The sequence below is a fragment of the Acomys russatus genome, chromosome X, assembly GCF_903995435.1.
Source record: "Acomys russatus chromosome X, mAcoRus1.1, whole genome shotgun sequence".
NCBI classification, from domain to species: Eukaryota; Metazoa; Chordata; class Mammalia; order Rodentia; family Muridae; genus Acomys; species Acomys russatus.
Window position 1 is genome coordinate 52,107,993 of NC_067169.1, and position 24,340 is coordinate 52,132,332.

The 24,340-nt window shown below is 51.0% G+C and overlaps 2 protein-coding genes across 6 annotated transcripts in view; both read left to right on the forward strand.

Moving 5' to 3' along the window:
• The window catches only part of Med12 (mediator complex subunit 12), a 24,781-nt gene extending 24,069 nt beyond the window's left edge, over nucleotides 1–712 (forward strand). For all 3 annotated transcript variants that reach the window (XM_051142479.1, XM_051142481.1, XM_051142480.1), the window contains 3 exons: nucleotides 1–50; nucleotides 244–325; nucleotides 512–712. The exon at nucleotides 1–50 is cut by the window's left edge. In XM_051142479.1, the coding sequence (XP_050998436.1) occupies nucleotides 1–50; nucleotides 244–325; nucleotides 512–555 (176 nt within the window). In that variant the 3' untranslated portion in view covers nucleotides 556–712. The remainder of the gene's footprint in view (nucleotides 51–243; nucleotides 326–511) is intronic.
• Nucleotides 713–2,423: 1,711 nt separating this feature from the next.
• Nucleotides 2,424–23,604, forward strand: Nlgn3 (neuroligin 3). 3 transcript variants are annotated; one of them, XM_051142476.1, is made up of 8 exons: nucleotides 2,424–2,577; nucleotides 5,073–5,728; nucleotides 6,363–6,422; nucleotides 10,448–10,507; nucleotides 12,178–12,327; nucleotides 18,199–18,384; nucleotides 20,840–21,629; nucleotides 22,328–23,604. In XM_051142476.1, the coding sequence occupies exons 2-8, from the start codon at nucleotides 5,272–5,274 to the stop codon at nucleotides 23,169–23,171; spliced, it is 2,547 nt and encodes an 848-aa protein (XP_050998433.1). In that variant the 5' UTR covers nucleotides 2,424–2,577; nucleotides 5,073–5,271; the 3' UTR covers nucleotides 23,172–23,604. The 3 variants fall into 3 exon arrangements, with proteins under 3 accessions (XP_050998433.1, XP_050998434.1, XP_050998435.1); XM_051142477.1 differs by lacking the exon at nucleotides 6,363–6,422; XM_051142478.1 differs by lacking the exons at nucleotides 6,363–6,422; nucleotides 10,448–10,507.
• Nucleotides 23,605–24,340: the final 736 nt, after the last annotated feature.

Here is a 24,340-nt window from a genome sequence, read left to right on the forward strand (position 1 = left end):
AACAGCAGCAGGCAGCTCCTCCCCAACCCCAACCCCAGTCTCAGCCCCAGGTAGCTGCTGACCTACAGCCACAAGCTCAGGGATAGCTCCCCCAGGATGGGTACATAGCCAACCGGCACTAAGAACAATGTGTTAGTGGGGTAGCGTTGGGAGGTTAGGTACAGCACTGATAGGTTAAGAGGTCTGGGTACAGAAGGGGGTGGAAGGTTGGAGTTCCATCTTCTCCTTTCCATTTCCACCCAGTTCCAGCGCCAGGGGCTTCAGCAGACTCAGCAGCAGCAACAGACAGCAGCTTTGGTGCGGCAACTTCAGCAACAGCTCTCCAGTAAGCCTGCCTCCTCCTCAAGAGGAGCCTGGGGAAGAAGAGGGGATGGGGTAGGCAGAGGTCAGTAAGGTGCTGGCTTCAGGCCCAGACTGTGGAGAGCCCTTTCCCTTCCCAGCCCACTAGCTTTCTTCATGAATATGAGCCCTGATTGGTCTTCCACCCCTGACAGCCTCTCGTTTTTCACAGATACCCAGCCACAGCCCAGTACCAACATATTTGGACGCTACTGAGTCACCTGGAGGAACCGCTTGTACACTGGACATGGCCCAGCCTTTCTGCTTAATTCCCAGTCCCCTTCCTGGGCAAGCTCCAGTAGTGGTTGGGGTCCTTCCCTCAGGCTCCATTTTTAATGAATTTTTAGTATTTTTGTTAATGTGAAGCATCAAACTGTTGGGTTTTGTATATTATTTATATAGAGACCCCAGAGCTGCTGCGCCCAATACACAGAGCTTCTTTGCAAAAAGAAGTGCGTGAATCTGCACGTGGAAGGTCTCCTGAGAGAGTGCCAGGAAAAGGAGGAAGAACTCAGAGCCTTCGCACCCTCCACACTATCTCCCACCCTCACCCTCTCCCCTCTCCATTTCTGAATTCAAGCTGCACTACTACCCGTTCTGCCCTGCTCAAAAGCAACCTGCAATGAGCTCCTCAGTCCTTTAAAGGCAGCTCACTTCCTCAACCCAAACAGTCCAGCTTGCTTCCACTGGGGACATACCACTAGAAGAAGGGGTTCATTAGGCTGGAGAGAAATCAGTGGGACCCCATCATCCTTCCACAACACCCCAGATACTGGGCCTCAAACAAGCTAAGAACAGGGGGCAGAGATGCCACGCAATAACTATAATTTTGTCGTCTCATGTGGTCCCCATCACACACCAAGCTAGCTAGAACACTCCCTTGAAGGTGACATTTCTGAGAAGTTGTTCTCCATGGGCATATGTCAAAGATTGGGTGACAGAAGTCTGCAGTGGCTCCAGCAGGAAGAGAGGCCAGCAAGAAGCAATTTCTCTCTGGTCTGCTGCTGGAACTTCATGTTTTCACACAACCCACCTTGGCAGTTTATCACAGCGACTGTTGCTTACCTTCAACTCAAAACTTCCTTCAGAGTCCCTTTTGGGACAAGGGCTGGGCCATTCTCACCTTCCTTGTAGTCTTCTCTGCCTTGGGCCCTCAATCCGAGGCTGTGATGGAGACCCCCAACTGCTTTATAACAGTGATTTCTGTTCTGCCCAGCCGGGTCTGGAAGAGGTCTACATTAGCCTGGTGGTTGGGTGACAACTGGAGGGTACCCTCCAAGCTATATCTCCAACCCTACCACTGGGAAGTGTCAATACGCTAGTAAAAGCAGGAGTGCCTATCAATCAGTATCCCAAGTTATTTTTAAAAGTCCCTCTGAGCACACCCACACAGCTCACCTACACATGGGATTTGGCCAAGTCGTAAAAAAGGAGTGGGGCTCCCAGGTGTGGTAAAGCCAAAACAACTGAGGCATTTTTTCCTGGACTTTGCACTATCCTGGCAGGAGCCCTAGGGGTAGAAGTTTGGCTGGGATAAGGGACATTCAGCAGGGATTTAGGGGTATATGTGTGCTAGGCCAAATGGGCAGGTGCATTACATACAGAAACTAGATTTTAAAAAAAACATTGGATATTGGGATGGGGGCTAGAAGCCCGAATGGTCAGACAACTGGTGTGCTGACTGAATCCAATCCTAACAGAAGCAGCAGAAGTGAATGACATTGACCTCTGGGAGGATAACAGGGTGCTGGCAAAGTGGCCCCACTGGTGATTGCTCCTTGGGTGGTACTGGAGCTAAGAATAGGTGATGGTTGCCAAGTGAGGTCTCTGGCAAGAAACTGGGGTCGTCTTCATGCAGTGCCTCAGTTTCTCCCTGTGTTTCAAGGTCTCAAGCTTTGCAGATAAAGTTTGGATCTGTTGTCTGGAAGATGAGCTACCTGTCTGAGAGCTTGGGATGTGAGAGGGGGGACAGCGAGCAGAGCTTGCCTGAACATGGGGCCGAGGAGGGGGATTGGGCCATGCCCCAGGACTTGAGCCATCACTGGCACAAAAGGAGTTAATGCCAGGGACCGCGCCCCCCGTGTCCGGGCACGCGCAGCGCGCCCCCTTGGTGCGCGGGCACAGCAGCCAGGCTGCCGGAGAGCTGATCTCGGGGATTCGGGTGCGGAGCCCTTGGCCTGGAGGCGATATGGGTGGTCCGTGGCCGGGTTCAGTCGTTTGCAGCCGCCTAGGGAACAGGTGAGGCCGCCTGCTCCGGTCTCTCATCCTCTAGCTGCCCATACCTTTCCTCAATCCTGTCCCCTCTCAATCCCCGGATTCCTCCACCTCCCCTGCCAGTGGCTCCCATCCTTCTCAACCCCGCGTTCTCCATAGGTACCCCTGACCTCCCAACCCTCCCTCGCTTCTCTACCTCCTCCCTAAATCCTGCATCCCTGTCATCCTCCCGCCCATGGTCCCTCTATTTCTGTGGTCCAACCTGCATGCTCACCAAAAATACCCCCAACCAGAGCCCCCAGCCTCATTCCTGTATTGCACATTGCCAATACCCCCTCCCCTGCAGTGCATCCCCCATCCCCCTTCCATCATAGAATCTTATAGCCAGGTTCCCTCCCCCACTCTCTGCAGCCCCCCCACCCAATGGAGGCCTTTATTCTATCCTCCCCATTCTAGGGCAATTTCATTCTCCAGCATCGTTCCAAACCCACATAGCCCCTTATACTGCAGTTCTCAACACTGGTCCATTCCAACACAATGCCCCTTACCCAATACCGCTCCAGCCCCCAAAGTCCCCTTAGATGCCATTCCCATCCCAGCATCGCTGCCTCCCCTTGTCTTCTCCCAAATTGCAAGTTGGACTAGAATGGAGATCTTGGCCTTGGGAACTCACAGTGGGTCCTAGGGTACAGAGGGCATTTGGGGGTCGGTTGGTTTGTCTAGGTGTTCACCAGAGGGAGGGGCTGCAGCGAATTGACTCAACAGGGGAATTTGGCATTTGGCGCTGAAGGGTTACTGGAGAAGAAGGCCTCTAGAAAGGGTTAATGGAATTTGTGAGGTGGGGGCAGCATCGAGGGGGTTAATGGGGGGGTGCTGGCGGGGAAGCCGTGTGAATGAGCGGTCTGTGCCCCAGAGTTGCCATGGAGACGGTGAATGGGGGGATTGTGTGAACTCAGCTGCGGACTATCCCCCCCCCCACATACACACCCACCCACTCCCTTCTGCCCCACCTCCCTACTCCTACCCCTTCCGTCCCCTTCCCCTCCTCCTCTCCACCCGGGTGCATTCTGGGCAGTGTCTGGGATCTCCCCACCCCATACTTTGCTCCCCATTTCCTCTAAGCCCCCATCCCTATAGTCATTTCACCCCGCCTGCCTGCTTTCCTGCCTTCCTTTCTCTCTCTGTCTCTGTCTCTCAGTCTCTATTTCACACACACACACACACACACACACACACACACACACACACACACACTCTCATTCCCCTTCCATGGTGGCCGATTGCCGGTTGTTCCCAATCTCCCTCCCCCACCCCTTCAGCCACTTCTTAAAGGAACATGCCTGCAATCTCGGAAGGCGCGTGGGAGAAATGGAGGAAAACTAAATGTGCCTCTGTGTGTGTGTGTCTGTGTGTCTGTGTGTGTGTGTCTGTGCGCACATGTGTATGGGTGTGCTCACTGAATGCATGTGTGTCCATGTGGGACATGTCTGTGTGCCTGCGTGTATGTGTTGACTGTAACTGTGTCAGAAGGCCTGTGTGTCTGAGTGTGTTGCTATTTCTGTTTCTGTCTCCACCTATGTGTCACCATTATGCCGCTTGTGTCTGGATATTTACCTATGCGGGTATGTGTGATTTCGTTTCAGTAGGTCTCTGTGTATGTCTGAATATACTACAGTGAGGCTCTAGCTGGGTGAGGCAGTCTGTCTTGGAATGTGGGACTAAGTGAGGCGATCTCTGTGGGTTTGGAATGTATGTCTTTCCCCGTGAATATTGCAGTGTCTGTGATCCTAGCTTGGTCTCTCACTCCCTCTTTGAGTCTTTGTGAGTTTATTTCACGAGTTCCAAGTGTATGTCCCTACACCCTGTTGTTTATTTCATACTGGACTAGCATCTACAATGCCTACTGTGCTCAGCAGACTGCTTTTTGCCTTTGGTTCTGGCATTTGGTTTGAATGAAGAGCTAGGCAGCAGCAATGACAAAGGTTTAAGGATTTGGCAGCAGTGAAGGCTGAGGAGAAATGTCAAGGAGGGGCATGGAAGGGTCTTTGGACTTAGGTGAATGGCTGCTGTGCTCCCTGCCCTGCTTGAGCAGAGAGGGCATCTCTCTGTGGGACCCTCTGCCTGTCTGCTGCTTTTCTTTTCTTATGGCTTCGAGTCCTGGAGTGAAGTTGGCAGACATACTAGAAGCTTCACTCCCAACTCTCCCTGTCACTACATACCCTGACTCCAGCAGACCCTGGTGAACTCCAGTGACAATAGAGTTGGAGTTGGGGGGACTGTGAATTCTCAATGGCAAAAATTGTCACTCTGTTCATCCAATCCCCGTAGATTTTTTTCCAACCATAGCTAGGCATGTAAAATAGCACTAAAAAGCAATGGTCACTTGTGAGTCCCTAGACCCCTGGGCATGTGAAACCTCTGATTGTGGGAATATAGGCCAAGCCCACCAGGGCCCCAAAGACTGACTCTAGAGCCCTCACAGACCATCTTGGGTGACACATGCTTCCCTCTTTTCACAGGCCTGTCTGGCCCTAAGGGAGCCCTCTTTGGAAGTGGTGGTGCTCAGAAGACCTGCTCTCTGCGCTGCTGGGCACCTGTAGGTGTCCCTCGAGAGCTCAGTTTTGAGGTTCAAGTCAGTGTGGCCATGAAGGGGCTGCCTATTTGGCTGATGCTGTGACCCCGGAGTCTGCCTCTCCTGCCAGTCCCCCTGCCCGGAACATGTGGCTGCAGCTTGGCCTGCCCTCGCTGTCCCTGAGCCCCACGCCCACAGTTGGCCGGAGCCTGTGCCTCACCCTGTGGTTCCTCAGCTTGGTGCTGAGGGCCAGTACCCAGGCCCCAGCACCCACAGTCAATACTCACTTTGGGAAGCTAAGGGGTGCCAGAGTACCATTGCCCAGTGAGATCCTGGGTCCTGTGGACCAATACCTGGGGGTACCCTACGCAGCTCCCCCGATCGGCGAGAAACGTTTCCTGCCCCCTGAACCACCCCCATCTTGGTCGGGCATCCGGAACGCCACACACTTTCCCCCAGTGTGCCCCCAGAACATCCACACAGCTGTACCCGAAGTCATGCTGCCAGTCTGGTTCACTGCCAACTTGGATATCGTTGCTACTTACATCCAGGAGCCCAACGAAGACTGCCTCTATCTGAATGTCTATGTGCCCACGGAAGATGGTGAGTGCGCGGCCAGGCATTGTGCCCTCCTTGCCTCCCGCCTGCCCTGTTGTGTTTGTGGCTTGCATGTGGTTGTGTGCCCTGCAGCATGCGTCTGTCTGTCTGTGAAAATGCTTCTAACCATCACTCCGCTTGGCCTTTCCCCTCCCTGTTCTTCCCTCTCCCAGCATTGTCCGAGCTCCCATGTGTGAGTGACACTGATGCCAGAAGGGGGCTGGCCAGGCCTGAGAGCTTTGACAGGTCTAGGTCCAGTGCTGGATGGGGGTACCCTGGGGGAGTATGGGTGACTGATGGCAGCTGCCCGCGGGAGGATGCTGGCTCCACCAGGCCCCCCTGTTGCCATTCCACCTGCTTCGAAAGGTGGTAGGTGTGTGTGGCTGAGGGAGCTGGGTGTGCGTGGGGGGTGGGGGGGGCAAGCCTGGTTGGCGATGCTTAGGTGCCTCCTCTTCACTAGCTGATGCCTCCTCCCGCGGGGGTCACATTAAGGTAAGTGACAGAAACAAGGAGATGGTGGGACAGGCTCTCTGCCATGTGCCGCTGCAGAGCAGCTCAGCTCTTGGGGCCTGGGAGGGGGGGATGCATGCCCCTGGGCAAAGGCCTCCTGTTATTTTTTAGTTTTTTATTCATTTTACAGTAAAGCGGATTTCCAAGGAATGCGCCCGAAAGCCCAACAAGAAAATTTGTAGGAAAGGAGGTAGGTAGCGAGCCGGTGGGGAGGGAGAGAGAGAGAGAGGGAGGGCTGCCTGCCCACCTGCCCCTGTCCCTGAGGACCCAGCCTTCCTTCAAGTATCCCAGGTTGAGAGGGCAGTGAGCAGGCTTAAGATCCCACCTCCTCCAAGGGCCCTGGCTGCTTTGCAGAGAGCATCCAGTGGCCTAAGGCAGGTTTAGAGTAGAAGCAGAAAAAGCCCATTGATCCCAGTCGCCCCAGCTTCCCTAAGGAGTGTACCAAAGATAGAGCCAGTGGCTCTTTTGGTAACACCTCAGAAGAAAACAGGCAGGCAAGCTGGAGCCAGAGGCTCCGCCTTCTCCTGCAGCCAGTGCAGATAAAAGACCATCCCTGCAGTACCCTGTCCTGCGTTAAAAGTCTATACTCAACTCTCCCCTAACTAAAGCTTAAAAGAAACACAGGCACACAGATTTATTGGCTCTTCTGTAACACACCCTGCCCCCAGCCTCACCACCTCTGGCCAGAGTATAGCTGAAAGGACCCAGGCTACTCCTGTGGCAGGCATTGGAAATCTCTGGAAACTGGAGTTTCAAAAGAAAGCCAATTTTAAATCCCCCCTCCTGCTTAAAGGGATTTGCTTCCCTGTATAGTAATGTTTCCTGTTTGCACACCGCTTTATATTTTCTGCAAGGGTTTTCATATTCGCCTCATAGATGCCATATCTTAAGAAGCAAGCAAGGCAGGAAGCAGTATTCCGATTTTACAGATGAGGAACCGAGCCCAGGGGAGTGACTTGCTATATAAGGCCCTGTTGCCGGTCTGGGGCAGAGCTGGGGCCAAAACCTGGGGCTCTTGACCCTCAGGGAATGTTCTTTCCACTGTAGCCCATGGGGGGGCAACTTCCACCTGGCCAATCCCACCTCCCTGAAACATAAGATCAGATGTGGCTGGGCCACTTCGGCTGTCGTAACAGCCTACAGAGCAAGGACAATCACAACTCACCCTTACAAGCTCTTGGCAAGCTTGGCCTTTGTTTTCCTTTGATGCCCCAGGGTAGGGTTTCTCCAGTGTACTCAGGATTCCTGGGCTGGACCGCTCCCTACTGAATGAGAATCTCTAAGGACAGCTAAGAATTGGCACATTCAAAAGCTTGTGTGTGTGTGTGTGTGTGTGTGTGTGTGTGTGTGTGTGTGTGTGTGTAGGGCTTTTGATGACCGCCGCCGCCGCCGCCGTGGAGTCAGACTCTGCCATTAAGAACAGGGTTTTACCTCTCTTTGCATCCAGCCCAGGTCCTCACACACAGTAGGAAGCAGACAAGGCTCTCATGCAAATGAAGGACCTCTGTAGTACCGCCTAAGCAGAAACACTTGTCTAGGAAGCAAGATCTCCAACCGACTCCAGTCTCTGCTGCCAACTCATATGCCATTCTTTTTATTGCGTTTTGTTTTTCTTTGCTTTGCTGTGTTGTGTTTTGTTTTGTTTTTGGAGCCAGGGTCTTGTTTTGCAGCTTGAGCTGGCCATGAACTCTTTATATAGCCCAGGCTTAGAGGTCAGTCTTTTTTTTTTTTTTCCCCTTTCTTTTAAGATCCTCCATTTCCACATGGGAAGGCAGAAAACCCATCCTGGCTGTAACCTTCCATTAACCTATACATGTATTCAGGGAAAGGGTTTCAAAGCTGCTGCCATGAGTTACTTAGTGGGGTGCAGTGGGGTGAGGAAAAGATGGCATCACTATTAGCCACTGCTTAGGAAGAAGTATCTTTCAGGGCTCCAGTGAGAGCCTAGGACAGGCCAAGCTCATGCTGAGCTTTTGGCCAGATTGCTGCTTGGAGACCGCCACACAGTATGAAGATTTTGCCAATTGTCATTGTGGATGATGGGCAAGGTGCTGTTGGGATGTGAAGGGGTCTAATCATTGTTCTGAAGAAGCTCCTAGCTTGGCATTAAAACTCTGCTGGATTCTTTAAGTCCATAGGCCAGTCTGGGAAGAGGGCTTTACACAGCATAGGGGAGGGCACTCGATTACTTAACTGTTCCCGAATTAGTTCCCTATCCTGGGCCTGTTAGCCATTTGAAAAATTTATGAATCTTGCGTCTTTGGATGCATGGTTGTATTGCACACGTGTGTGTGTGTGTGTGTGTGTGTGTGTGTGTGTGTGTGTGTGTGTGTGTGTGTGTGTATGTGTCAGGGGTGGCCTATGTGGGATCCTACATGCCACCAAATCTGCAGTGGTGACTGGTAAAGCCCATGGCAGCAGGAATTGTTAGTCAGGGGCATGCTGAGGGAGGACATGCTGTGCAAGGGAGGCTGGCACAAGGCTGGAACGATAGAGAACCCAAGTCCCCTCAGACACACACACAAGGAGCCACCAGAAGTGAAGGGTGTCCTGGGAAGGACCTGCTCCAGCCCGTGCCTCCACGGGTGTGAAAGGAACGGATGTCTGGGGACATGTGATTCCGTTTGGTGCCTGTCCCACTGTGTGGCCATGCCTCATTGAGATTCTGAAGGCAGCCTGGCAGGTGTTGAGCTAATGTGTTAAGACACTAGGTGCCACTGGAAGTTCAGGAAGCCAGAGGCTGTTTCTAGTAGAGCTGGGGTTTTGCCCCAGTTGAAAAAGCCATCTTGTAATAGGAGAGTAGTTCCTGGTATTGGTAATAGCTATCAGGGATATTCAATCACCATAGTGCAGACCAACAGAGAAAGAGGGCTATTTGCTCGCACCAGGTTAAAGGTACCTGTGATCATGGAAGCAAAAGGGTAGGGTATCGGGTGCCAGCAGAATCACTTCCATTGTGACACACTGACCAGCAAGCAGCCAGTAGATCATGTCTGTCTAGTCTCCTCAGAACAGGAAGGGGAAGTGGGGCCAAGCCTACCCCACTCCCAGGTCCTGAATGTCTATCTTCCTCCTCTAGTCTCTTTTCTCTCCTCTTCCTTCATGCTCCACCTTGTCTCTCATCTATTTCTCCCCCACCCCTTCCCTCACCCCTGAAAGGTGGCATGATGCAGTGGAAAGACCATAAGGGCTTTGGAGTCAAGCAGACCTGGGTTTGATTCACACCTCTAGCACTTCCTAGCTGTGTGATCTTGAGCAAGTCACTTTACTTCTCTGAACCTCAGTTTCCCCATCAGTGAAAGAGGAATAAGGATAGTGCCTATCTCGTTGGGGTATAAGGACCAAATAGAATGGCAGGAGTAGAATGCCTGGCATGTGGTAGATGTTCAGTACTTAGTATATGGTAGGGACCATTTCTTCTCTCTCTCTCTCTCTCTCTCTCTCTCTCTCTCTCTCTCTCTCTCTCTCTCTCTCTCTCTCTCTCCCCTCCCCCTCTTTCCCTTCTATTCCTCTCTCTTTCCCTCCCTCCCCCTCTGGCTCTCTCCTAGAGGAACACTTGCTGCTCTTAAGATGGGTCCTGTGTGCAGGAACCACGTTTGTCATTAACAAGAGCAGGGGGGGTGGCCCCAGCAAACAAAGCCAGAGGGAAAATTTCATCTCCCATCTTCTCCTGTGGGAATCAGGGTCAGCTGAGGCCCAGACTGAATCTGCTCACTGGGCCCTGTGGGAGCTCAGACCTGGGGTTCCTGGCAAATACCTCTGCCCTGAGCACATCCCATAGCTATGCACAGATGCTGGCACTGTCACTCCTCACCTTCAGCACCTGTCCCTGATCTCCAGCTCAGCCTGCCTATGTCTACACATGCAGCCCTTCCATTCCTGAATAAAGTCTCTATAAGTGGGCCTTTGGCTCTGTACCCAGCCCACCTGCTGCTACCTCCTTCCTAACTGCGAATGAACTTGGTTGGGGACAGGGAGGCGGGGCAGGGAGGTGCAGGGAGGTCAGCACAGCAGAGGCCTGCAACACCATCATCCTGATGAAGGTCTGGGCCTCAGCCCACCCATTCCCTCAGTTCTTGCCATCCCTCCTGCCTGTCCTGGGCCCAGGCCCAGAGCTGGCTTGCTGGGCCACACTGCAGTCATGCTGTTTTTGAATTCTCTCTCTGTTTTGTTCTCTGTTCTGTGCTGTTGTGTCTCCCCGTGTCTGGTCCCCAGGATCCGGCGCTAAGAAACAGGGCGAGGACTTAGCGGATAATGACGGGGATGAAGATGAAGGTATTTGGGGGCTGCAGGGCGCGGCGGCGGCTGGTGCATGGCACAGAGCCCCTCCCCTTCTCAATGGGGAGAAGCCCCGTCTGTCTGTCTGTCCGTCCGTTGGTGTGTTTCTGTTCCTGTACAAGGCAGTTGGGCTATTCCTCCGTCTTTGGCCTCATTGGCCACTGGGTCTTCTTGGGTAATGGACACGTCTGGAAGGAGCAGGGGACCAACCACAAGTAAAGCCATAGGGAGGGTGTCTTCCTGGCCCTGGCCCCCTGACCCTCTCCCATCTTCTATGATTCTTGGGCACCTGCCCATATGTGGTAGCAGAAATGGCGATGAGCAAACAGGGCCAGGGAGAGTGGGGACAGGCACAAAGAAACTGGATGGTGAGGGGATGCCTGGGTTTCCTCTGGGTCTCATGGGGGATCCTGGCTCCTTGGATGTGCCTGCTAGGGAACACCAAGGGGCAAAACAGTGGTATTCAAAGACAGCACATCCCTAGCTTTCTTCTGCAAAGAAAGATGGCCACAGGGCCAGAGGTTGCACTAGGTTGGGGACAGAACCAGAGAAACTGTGGCTTTCCAAGGCAGGCTGAGGCCCAGATACTCCAGCCATCAGTAGATAGACTAAAGACGGGTGATGGGACCAGCCTTCCTCCTCCTCCTCGGGGTAACAAGATTGTTTGTACTACAGCAGAGAGCATTTCCTTTCTCTACCCACGCTCTGGGCCTGCCCCTTTGCAGGGCCCTGGAGGGGCCAGGCAGTTCAGGGGATTCACTGGTGACCGGCAAGGCTATGCCGGTACAGCAGAGAGTGGGCCAGCTCACAGACGGACAGGTGACAGGCAAGTCAAGACCAGGCCCGGAGCCTTCTCTTGACTGCTCCAGCCCCACACCACGCTGACGGGGCTTGGGATCAACCCCTTGATGAGCCCTCGGGCACTGGCCTGGGTGGAGACCTCTACATCTTTAACTCTGGCTGGGCAGGCTTTCTCATGCCAAGTTCTGCTCCACCCCAGTGTTTTCCAGCTAAGTTTGCCCAGGAAGAAGGGGGGGAGAGGGTGAATATGGGCGAACATGGGTTAAGAAGCCATGTCTATAAGGTTCCCCACCCCATCTCTACCATTCACTACCCCCATTTCCCTACCTTCCTGTTCTCTCCCTGTGCCACCCCCTTCTCCCCATCCTTCTTGTCTCTGTCTGCACTGGGGGCGGGGTGGAAGCCAGCTGCTGCCAATGGCCGTTTTTTCCATGTAACTGGTCTAGTCCTGGGGGTTTCAGGGCTCCCCAGCTCCTGCTTTCTAAAGCCATGTCAGGTCCCAGGACTCCTGGGTGTGCAGGGCAGGAACTTACCTGATGCTGCTAAGAGACAGGCAAGCCCTTGCTATTCCTTCTTCTCTCACCCCCAGAAGCCAGCTGTGGCCAGCCAGGCCCAGGTGAATTATGCCCACATGGTCATCTTCAGTTGGGAGGCGCTTGAAACCCAAATCTTTACAAATTCAGCTCTCTCTGGCCAATACCTGAACTCCCGGCCTAGCAGCCCCATGAGTCCTGCCCTCATGGATGGCGGTGGTGTCCTGGTACCTGGAATAGCTTTGCTGCCCACATCCCCCTCCCCCAGGGCTGGCGGGGGTAGGGGAGGAAGGGCATCCTACCTAGCCCGTGTCTCACCCCTTCTCCTTACAGACATCCGGGACAGTGGTGCTAAGCCTGTCATGGTCTACATCCACGGAGGCTCTTACATGGAAGGGACAGGCAACATGATTGATGGCAGCGTTCTTGCAAGTTACGGCAACGTCATCGTCATCACCCTCAACTACCGGGTCGGGGTGCTAGGTATGGTTCTCTGCCAGGTGCCTAGGAGGAAGACTGACTTAGAAGTGGGAAGAAAGGAAAGAATCCCTGCGAAATTAACTCAGGCAGTCCTGGCTCTCCAGCTGGTGTTAATGGCCAGAGTCATGGTGTTATTCTTTCACCCTTACCCAAACACCGGGGCCTTTCTCTCATTCCAAGCCCCTTTTCAGAATATTTAGAGGCCAGTGCAAAGTCAGTTCAAATTTTATACTTTTTTTTTTTTTTAAAGGAGGGGGTTAGACAGGGTAGCCTAGGCTAGACTTGAACTCCTGGTCTATCTGCTTTCACCTCCCAAGTGCCGGGATTATAGGCATGGGCCAGCATGGATACCTCAAATTTCACACCTCTTTTTTTTCCCCTGAGACAGGGTCTCTCTGTGTAGCCTTGGCTGTCCTTGAACTCTCTTCGTAGACCAGGCTGGCCTCGAACTCACAGAGATCCACCTGCTTCTGCCTCCTGAGTGCTGGGATTAAAATCATGTGCCACCACTGCCTGGTTTAACTTCACACCTCTTAAGTCTCAAGCTAGACCTCTGTTACCAGACTTTAGCTTGGCTGAATTTTGAGATCCTGTTAATTAACTTTTCTTTCTTTCTTCCTTCCTTCCTTTCTTTCTTTCTTTCTTTCCTCTCTCTCTCTCTCTCTCTCTCTCTCTCTCTCTCTCTCTCTCTCTCTCTTTTTCTTTTTTTTTCTTTTTCAGACAGGGTTTCTCTGTGTAGCCTTAGTTATACTGGAATTCCTTTGTAGACTACGTTGGCCTTGAACTCACAGAGATCTGCCTGACTCTGCCTCCCAGAGTGCTGAGATTACAGGCTTGCGCCACTGTGCCCTGCTGTCCTATTCATTTTCGAGTGCCTTATCTTCATTGCTACCCACCCAGGCCTATAGTCCTAAGTGTGTATGCATATACAGAAATTCCTGTCCACACACCCGTATACACTCACACATCAGATGCAGCCATCCACTCCCACACATGCAAATACTTCTCACTCCCCAAGACACATGTGCACATAGCTGCAGTCCACTCCTACATACAGCCTCACCGAGCGAGACACATACATTCTCCCTCACACACATACGCACACACCCACACACTATCTGCTCCACATCCACATCGCACACCAATTTCTCTCAAAAAAATATATACATATATTCTGCTCCACATTTTTTATCCACAGCTGTACCATACATATCATGTACTCCTAGAGTCACAATTTCTGCTACCCCTATTTTGACACCTTATACAAATACCTAGACTCTTTACATCCATACCCAAACTCCATACACCTTATGTGTACATAAATATGCCTTCTACCACCCCCTCCACATCTGCACAAACACCCATATCCTCCTGTATGTCACTTGTGCATTCATTTCACACATGATGTACTTCACATATGCACGCATTCATCTCTTTCCTAATCTACATAATACAAACTCATAAACTTTCTCCCTGTGTGCATATAACATATCCACCCTACAAGTTTGCCAATACCTACACACAGACACACAGACACACAGACACACAGACAGACACACACACACACACACACACACACACACACACACACATCTATGCTTCCCCACTGGTAACCATTTCCTTCACTGTACATATATTCCCTCCCATATGCACACTGAATAATCCTCCTCTACATGCTTAGATGTATACACATGTACACAGTCTTCTCACATATACTCTGCCAATATATACCCAGTACATACATGTGTGCTAACCCTCTTACCTCTCAAATACATACATATCCTTGTACTTCAAGCTGCATCTGTACACACACACACACACACACACACTCTCTCTCTCTCTCTCTCTCTCTATTTGCCCAGCCACAATCATACGCTCATGTATATACATGTACATGTGCACATTCCTTCTTCCCCTTCTACACATACACCCCTTCACTATTATTCATTATGTGTACCTATTCATACACATTACACATGTATGTCCCAATGCCTCTCCCATACACCACCGTGTATCCTACCCACCACATATTCTGCCATGTATATATACATATGCCTGTTTGGGTGATTTAGGCTCTATCTTACATCCTCTCTGATGACTGTCAATACCTATCCGTGGCCAAGGTCTTGAGATAAACAACTACCCCAGAGAAGGGAACAGAGCATATAGGACTTTGCTCCCTTTTAGATGCTCATCCAGGTTCTGCATACTTGTAGTGGCATGAAGAGGCCAACTTCTTCCCTGGGGGATTGCATCCTCAGGGTTTCTGGAGAGGTCTGTGGGCCCAGATGTTGAACCAGCAGTTAGTCTGTTTGCTGGGCAGGAGCTTGTTTGAATTGGCTCTTGGCTACATTGCTTTGTCAGTTCCAGTCCCAGCAGCTCTGGTGCTGCATTTTGCTTCTGGGCAGGATTATATCCACAGAATGGCAGTCTCCTCTTGACTTCACAGTCTCCTCAGAACTTCACAGCCCGCCTCCCCCCCACCACCACCACCAGCACCCTCCAGAAGCTCAGCCATGAAGCAAGCGCAGGCTAAGAGCAATGACTCTACAACCTCCTCTCATTTGGAGAATCAGAAAAGTGCATCTTTGAGATTAAGGAATTAATGATCCAAATAACATTTGTCCACAATCTGAAAGAGTTATAAACTGAGATTTGGTTAGACGTTCCCCACCGCTTCCTCTGTACTCTTCAGCTCTTATTCTGAAACACAAATATAATCAAGCCACTGATTGCATTCTGGGTACATACAAGATGTTTTTGTCTCTTGGCACTAGAGGAAGAACATGAGTTTGTTCCTGATGCTTTGGGAGTTTGTAGCTCTGTTTTGTTTTCCAAAGTATATTAAAAACAAAAACAAAAACAAAACTAGGCAGCCAGTTTTGGACTTTAGTTGTATGCGTTTGCTTGCCTTTCCTCCCAGCAGCACCTCCTGAGCACTGGGTGCAGTGAGTCAGTGTAAGCTTCTCTAGGGGTCTTGAGAATATCAATAGCTAATTTATGGAGATCTCCTCTCAACCTTGACTGCCAAGGCAGAAGGTGTAGCTATTGTTTGAGACATTCCCACTGGTCTGGGGGCCGAGAAAACGAAAGAAATCTAGCAAGATATAGGATGTGGCCATACCTAGAAGTAGTGGAAAAACTAAGAACGTAATGGCTGTCGAGTTTTATAAAATTCATTTAATATCTACATCATTGCTCAGGTATTTTCCAGGCAAGCTGAAAACATGGTGAGTGACAATTTTGGAGTGACACAAATACCCAGATTCCTCCATCTTCTGTTGACAAGCAGCTTATGTGTACTACAGTATAAACTTGGGTTCAAGGAGGCTGACTCAGATTTATTTTGACAACTTGTGGCATTGGGTATTTGAGTCTTCATTCTCCCATGGTTTCTGGGGATGGGCCATGATCCTACGAAGCTATCAGTGAGTGGCTTCTCTCCGAGGCTGCATGGCTGTGTGCACTCCTGCTCAGTCATGCTTACCTACCCCATCACCTTCAGAGCCTGTTGGCAACAGCATTTGAAGCAGGACTTTGCATAGTGAGGATCAATGGCATGGCTCCAGCCACATACTTCACTGTTCTTTACCTGGAAGCTCATAAGGTCTGATGGAGCAGAAATATGGCCAAACCCTCAACTCAGGCATTTTGGGCTTTGTCCTGATCTAGGAGACTGCTCATATTGGAGAAATCTACTCTATATCCAACTGCAGGCTTCCCTTGCTGGCTAGAATAGCAAATCTCTCTCCCCTTCTCTCTCTCTCCCTCCCTCCCTCCCTCCCTTCCCCCTCCTCCTCCTTCTCCCTTTCCCTCTCTCCTTCTCTTCTTCTTGCTCCCCAGGGCCTTGCTGTGTAGTCCAGGTTGGCCTTGAGCTCACTCTGTGTGGTCTTGACGTCAAAATTCTCCTGCCTCTGCCTTCTGAGTGTCGTGGAGGTGTGTACCACCATGTCCAACTAGGACAGACAATTTTAACATCTCTCACTGAATGACGCCTTGGCAAGGATTGAAGCCAAATCTGCTATTGTCTAAGTGAGAGGAAGTGAAAAAGAATATAAGGGAAGGAGAGGAGAGAAGGAGGATGTCGTAAATTTTGCTAGAGGATCTCAAGGCTTGGACAGCTGAGTTGGGTATTGGTCTGCACAGGCAACTGCTTCTTCTTCTTCTCCTCCTCCTCCTCCTTCTTCTTCCTCTTCTTTTGCCACCACCCCCAGCTAAGTTTTATGGTCCACAAGAGTCACTTGGATTTCTGAGTGGTGTTCCCCACACAGGGATGCTGCTTCCTTTCCCCGAGTCTGAAGGAACTAGAGTTCTTCCACTCATCATTGCCCAAGTGTACTCCAACGCCCTCTCCTCTCCTCATCTGGAACCTGGGGTTAAGGAAGACTTGTGCCAAAGTTCTGGGAGGAATACTTACATACTTAATGTGAGCAAGGGAAATTAATAACACACTTGGAGGTGGTAAGATAGATACTTTAGCAGAAACTAGGTACAGAAATGCCCGAGGAAGATAGTGATGTGGTTTTCTGCCTGCTTGGCTCTATTTGAATTAAACTTCTGCCTGCAGACTGCCAGGACTGTGAGCCAGCTCTCTGTGAGCTGTGGGCTCCTCCAACATGGCCCTGAACCAAGCTGATTCCAGGTGCTGTGAACAGGCGTTTAGCTGTGGAGTCAAAGGATACTGATCCAAGTTTGGGTTTCCAGTGTGTAGGAGCGCAGCAATTACACCCACCTGGAAAGGACCCTTCCAGAAGTCTAGGGCAGGAGACAATAGATGAAGCCTTCCAAGGAATCTGGGGATCAAGGAAGAGATAGAGGAAATGAGGCGTCAGGATCAGTCTAAAATGGAAGCATGGGGTTTGGGGGGTATAGGACAGCTCTGTGGGATAGCCAGCAGGTGGGCGGGAAGGTAGTCTCCATGGTAACAAGTCTCCACGGCAGCAAATCCCAGCAGGTGGGTGGGAAGGTAGTCTCCATGGTGACATGTAGTCTCCTCAGCAGCAAATCCCAGTGGGTGGGCGGGAAGACCTGTTTCTGTGGTAACGCAGTGCGCTGACTTCCTCATTTCTCCATCAGATGAAAAAGATGATCTGACCCAGCGGCTTCTCAACTTTAGCAGGCATCAGCATCACCTGGAGAGCTTGTTAACAACACAGATTGCTGGGCTGCATCCCCTAGAGTTTTTGATTGCTTAGGTGTTGGAGGAAGGGAGACGAGGACCTGCCCCAAGAGTGATGAGAAGGGGGTCATACCAAAGCCCTGGGGGAAAAGTGAAGATGGACAGATTTGCACAGAAAGGGCAAGGCGAGCTTAGGGACTGCTGCCTGTGGGCTCTTCACTTCAGAGAGAACGAAGGAGAAAATGTAACTGTAGATCTACCACGTGCTTGGCTTATGCTCATTTTATCCTTGTTACAACCCTTTGAGGTATTTTTATCCCCATTTTACAGAAGAGGAAACTACGGCCCAGAGATTTTTAAATAACTTGCTGAAAGCCACATGTCTAAGATGGATTCATCCTAGATTTAACCAAGGGCTGCTTGGTTCCAGGGTCCTTGCTTTCTCCCCACGGTATCTTTCCTGATACTACGATTACATCCCCGGGTACAACATCAGGGCAGAGAATGCTGAGTTCTGGCCAGCTTAAGTCTTCTGCCTAGAGGAAACAGCCACATCAAATTAGATCATAGGTGGGAAGCAGGGGGTTTACCCTGCCTAGATTGGTGATGCTGGGCCTTGTGAAAGGAAAGGAAGTGGCGGTTTATGCGAGCATTCCTGAGATGGGAAGCGCCACCTGAGTGCATGCTTCGTGCCATCATAATTCAAAGCCCACATCCCTCCACCTTCATTAAGTCGTGCTTTTTCTTGAATCTAGGTTTCCTGAGCACTGGGGATCAGGCTGCCAAGGGCAACTATGGGCTCCTTGACCAAATCCAGGCCCTCCGCTGGGTGAGTGAGAATATTGCCTTCTTTGGAGGAGATCCCCGTCGAATTACTGTCTTTGGCTCCGGCATTGGTGCATCCTGTGTCAGCCTCCTCACACTGTCTCATCATTCTGAGGGTGAGTAGCTCTTGAGGATCAACATAGAACAGCTTAGCGCTAGTACACAACGAGCTCCTGGTATCCCAGGCTCCAGAATGGCTGCCTCCATATCCTAGGCATGCCCAAGGGGAATCAGCACTCCTACAAGCTCCATATCCCATAGGGGGTGGGGAGTGAAAAGGAAATGTTTCTGTGCAGGAAGACGTGCTTGTCCTCATGTGAAAGAATCCCCATTCACACCCTGCTCTGGCTCACATGGGAATCGTATTTGGGAGAGTGGTAATAGAATGCTTCTCTCTGAAGGAACAATAGTTCCTTGTAGGCAATGGAATCTTTCACTATGGGAACAGCATATTCCTTCAGAGTCAAAATCTAAGGTGGAAATTGGCTTCTAGGTGTAAGTAACACTTGTCCACCTCTCTTGGTGGGGAGCAGAGGTCTGTACAAAAGGAAGAATGGTCTAGAGTGAGAGGTGGGTCCAAAGTAAGACTCCTCAGCCTGAGAGACAGGCTGCCCCAAGGGAAACAGACTTCTGTTGGACCATAGACTCCTTCCAAGACTATACACTTCACTGAAAGGACGTCCATTTTCACCCTGTTTCTGGTGTGGTCCTCTCTGCCGGGGAGTTTCTGAAGGGCTTGCATAGGCCCTATTTTGCTAGGCGAGGGGGTTGTTCTGTCTCCATCTGGCTTATAGAAAACATACTTCTGAGAAGAAAAGCTGAGCTTCTTGTGGGGAAAAAATTGTTCTTGAAATAAGTGCCCTTCTCTAAAGTGAGAAAGTATGTGAGTGAGAACACTTTTTATGGCTGAGATTGACCCTGTGATGGAGTGCTCTCACAAGAAGCCTTGCCATCTTTTGAAGAAGGCTTGCATCTAAAAGTGAGGAACCATCTCGCTGCCCTGGAAGCTCTGTCCCTGAGCCTTTCTAGAAACTTCACTGGTGGAAGACTAAAGTGCAGCTTGTATCGGGGGCAGGAAGAGAGAGGGGGGGAGGGAGAAAGAGAGAGGGAGAGGGAGAGAGAGGGGGAGAGGGAGAGAGAGATGGAGAGAGAGAGGGGGGAGAGAGAGAGAAAGAGAGAGAGAGAGAGAGAGAGAGAGAGAGAGAGAGAGAGAGAATGGGGAGATGGCCATTGTGGTGCACACCTGCATTGCCAGAGCTTAGGAGGCTAAGGCAGGAGGACTGCTACAAGTCTGAGGCCAGCCAGGATTACCAGCAAGACTCTGTCTCCAAAAAAAAAAAAAAAAAAAAAAAAAAAAAAGAAGGCACACACATGCATGCACACACATGCAGAGAGAGAATACGAGTGAGTGAGTGAGTGAGTAGAAGGCCTGAGTGTCATCCCCAGCACCACCGGAAGGATGATCTGTTTCTAGGTGGCAGGAAACCAAACAAGAATCCTTTTTTTTTTCCTCTAGAGGAGGATGAGGTGACTGCCTATAAGGATGCCTGTGTCTGAAGAGAGGCCTGGCCCCTCTTCTGACTGGGCCTCTTTACTGGGATAAGGCCTTCCTGAACCGATACTGTGCTGTGCATCTTCAGGGAAACTGTAGCTCTAGCTTCTGTAAAGATTTGTTCTCTGCCGGGGAGAGGTGTGGCTCAGTGACAAAGCACTTGCCTACCCTGCGGGATGCTCTGGGTTTCATCCCCAGCACTAATGAATGTGTGTGGAGGGTAGTGTGGGGAAAGGGCTCTCTCTTAAGCAGTAATCCATATTTCTCTCCCTCCCTCTGCTCACATAAAGCACCTTTCCACTGGCCCTGTGTACCTGAGAGCCAGATACTCTCTTGGGAGTGTTGGGGCCAGGAAGAAATAGTTCTCTTTTAGAGAGGTGAAAGAATCTTCTTCTTTTGAGTTTGGGGGATGGGGTCTCCATCCAGCCCTGGGAATCTGGGTAACTTCAGCAAAAGGGAATCTATGCAGAGTCCACCCTGCCAGGGCACGTGCCGGGAGACTCTCAGACCCCAGGGCCTTTGCTCTTGGGATTCATCCCTAAACTCCCAGAATGTGGGGCTCTCTCCTGCCTGCATTTCTCATCTCTCATGAAAAAGACCCCTTTGTGGTGTAAGTGCCAGCTCCCTGGTGGTGCGTTGGCACAGAACTGGGCCCAGCTGGGCAGGAAGCTGGAGGGAGAGACAACAGTGATAAAGAGAGGAGGGAGCATCAGGAGGCCCATGTCTGGGATCCAAGGGGTTAATTCTCCCCAGCATTTCCCTTAACCCCCAAGTTACCAACCCCTGTACAGTGACTGGGAAGCAGTGTATAAGGGGGCAGGGCCTTGACAGGGAAACAATCAAAGAAGGGGCTCAGCCTCCCCCCACCCCTGTCCCCACCCTGGCATCTCCTGATAAAAGACTAGCTCTCCCTTCATAGCCAATTCCCAACATAAAGTGGCCTTAGTGATAAAAGATAAAATGCTTTAATGGCCAGATGTGATATGACAGCTCTGACCCCTGCCACCTATATTCTGTAGGGCTTTTCCAGCGGGCCATCATCCAAAGTGGCTCTGCTCTGTCTAGCTGGGCTGTGAACTACCAACCAGTGAAGTACACCAGCTTGCTGGCAGACAAAGTGGGCTGTAACGTGCTGGACACCGTGGATATGGTGGATTGTCTTCGACAAAAGAGCGCCAAGGAGCTTGTAGAGCAAGACATTCAGCCAGCCCGCTACCATGTGGCTTTTGGCCCTGTGATTGATGGTGATGTCATTCCCGATGACCCTGAGATCCTTATGGAACAGGGAGAGTTTCTCAACTATGATATCATGCTAGGTGTCAACCAGGGTGAGGGTCTCAAGTTTGTGGAAGGGGTGGTGGACCCCGAGGATGGTGTCTCGGGCACTGACTTTGACTACTCGGTCTCCAATTTTGTGGACAATCTGTATGGCTATCCTGAGGGTAAGGATACCCTGCGGGAGACCATCAAGTTCATGTACACAGACTGGGCAGACCGTGACAACCCTGAGACCCGCCGTAAAACGCTGGTGGCACTCTTCACTGACCACCAGTGGGTGGAGCCTTCAGTGGTGACAGCTGATCTGCATGCCCGCTACGGCTCACCTACCTACTTCTATGCCTTCTACCATCACTGCCAGAGCCTCATGAAACCCGCATGGTCAGATGCAGCTCATGGGGATGAAGTGCCCTATGTTTTCGGTGTCCCTATGGTAGGTCCCACTGACCTTTTCCCTTGCAACTTCTCCAAGAATGATGTCATGCTCAGTGCTGTTGTTATGACCTATTGGACCAACTTTGCCAAGACCGGGTAAGGAGAAAATGGATGACTTCTTCTTCTTTGGAACCCCACCATGCCCTCCCTTTTGCTCCTCTATCTAACCCCCTCCATTATCTCTCATTCTATGCAATACCCTACATCTTGCTTGCTAACACCCTTAGTCTCCTTCTTGCCATGATTCTGTGCTTTTCCCCCCTTCCTTCATTTTTCCTTTTGTTCAAGGAGGTAGTAGAGCTCTCGCTTAGCACTCCCCAGGTCCTGGTACCCACAGCCACCAAATAATAATTGTGTTGAAGCTCAGAACTCTGTTAACATCAGGTCTGAGCGGGGAAGTGTTACTGGCAGAATTGTGGGATTCAAAGTTAGCTGGTCAAAAGCAACATGGAAGGGAGGGAGCATGCATTTGGAAAGAGTCTTTCAGGGGGCTCTTGATAAAATTGGGCAAATGAAAGGACTCATAGGTATTCAATGGCATGTGAGAAGACCGAGGGTTTGCATAGCCTGATGGCAATGGATGAGCGTGGGGAAGAGTGAGATGTTTCCATGCTGCCTGCCATGGCAACTAGGAGTTCAAGGCCTGGGGAAGGAAAGGGGGAGGGGACAGACAAGGCCCTGAAAAGCATGGAAGTCATGGGAAATTTCAGACTGGTGGGAGTGAGAAGAAGGAGGCTGGGCCTTTTCTTTCTCCAGGTAGTATGGTGACCCCAGATTTCAATGTGGTATTTCAGGGATCCCAACAAGCCGGTACCCCAGGATACCAAGTTCATTCACACCAAGGCCAACCGCTTTGAGGAAGTGGCCTGGTCCAAATACAATCCCCGAGACCAGCTCTATCTCCACATCGGGCTGAAACCAAGGGTTCGGGATCATTACCGAGCCACCAAGGTAGCCTTCTGGAAACACCTGGTGCCCCACCTGTACAACCTGCACGACATGTTCCACTACACATCCACGACCACCAAAGTGCCGCCCCCGGACACCACCCATAGCTCCCACATCACCCGTAGGCCCAACGGCAAGACCTGGAGCACCAAGCGGCCAGCCATCTCACCTGCCTACAGCAATGAGAATGCCCCTGGGTCCTGGAACGGAGACCAGGATGCAGGGCCACTCCTGGTCGAGAATCCCCGAGACTACTCCACTGAACTAAGTGTCACCATCGCTGTGGGGGCCTCCCTCTTGTTTCTCAATGTGTTGGCCTTTGCTGCCCTCTATTACCGGAAGGACAAACGACGACAGGAGCCCCTGAGGCAGCCCAGCCCCCAGAGGGGAACTGGTGCCCCTGAATTGGGAACTGCTCCAGAGGAGGAGCTGGCGGCATTACAGTTGGGTCCCACTCACCATGAGTGTGAGGCTGGCCCCCCACATGACACACTACGCCTCACAGCATTGCCCGACTATACCCTGACCCTGCGGCGCTCCCCTGATGACATCCCACTCATGACTCCCAACACCATAACTATGATTCCCAACTCCCTGGTTGGGTTGCAGACCTTGCACCCCTATAACACCTTTGCCGCAGGGTTCAATAGTACTGGGCTGCCCCACTCACACTCCACTACCCGTGTATAGCTCTAGCGCAGAGCACAACCCATCTCCCAGCTCCCTCCCTTCCAGACCCACAAACACACATGCACACACATACACATATATGTACACGCACGCACCCACACCCTACAGCAGACCCATCTGCACAAACACAGACAGATGTGGACATGCACCCGCATGTACAAAAACACAAAGCAGAAGTGAATCTGAACAGGCCCTTCAAATGGGGACACATATGAGTCCTTGGTACCAAGGGCCCATGGGAATAGCAGCTGGAGCCAGCTCCCTGAGCCCGACCATAGACACTCCTGGGGCCCTGGAAGCCACAGCCGGACACTCCCTTGGTGCTCGCCTTCTCGGAACTGCACCGTCTACCAACTGCAGACTTGGGAGCTTTAAAGAGCTCTTCCTCCCCCAGACTTGGTCTTTTCTCTGGGTCTTGTTTTTGTTGATTTTTTTTTTTTTTTAAAGGAACCAATGCTTTTTCAGCCCATTGAGTGCTAAGCAGCTCTGGAAGGGAGTGCTCCAAGATCAGGATTCTGTTTCTGGGACTCCCAGTGTTCATACAACCAGACCAAGGAAAAGGACCCTCCAAGACAGTAAGACTATGGGGTACAAGACTATGGGGTGAAAGGAGGAAGAGGCTAGCAATGGATGGGGCTACAGGGCCATCAAGGACAGCACCAACTGGCTCTGTGTCTCCATAGAGGACTGCAATGCCTATAGGGTAGCCTGCTCCTGCAAAGGCCAGCAGCAGCAGCCTGCAGAGAGGAGCCTACGTTTGATAAACTAAATACTGTGGAGGCCCTGACCTTATTGGGCCTCTGGGTATATAATCTGGGTTCTGCCTCTGCCCTTGGGGTAATGATATCAGAAATCTGCCCCATTTTCTTTACAGTCTCCTTGTGTCTGTCATTTCTCTTTCAAAACAGTGGTGGTTTTTTTTTTTTTTGTTTGTTTGTTTGTTTGGTTGGTTGGTTGGTTGGTTTTTGGTTTTTGGTTTTGATTGTTGTTGGCTTTTCTTTTTCTTTTTTTCTTTTTCTTTTCTTTTCTTTCTTTCTTTCTTTCTTTTTTTTTTTTTTAAGAAAAGTTCTTAAAACACTAACGGAAACCCACGGAGTTTGTCCTTTGTAAAAAAATTTTAAACACAATGTCTTGATATAAAAATAAAAAATCCAGTTAGCACTCCCAAC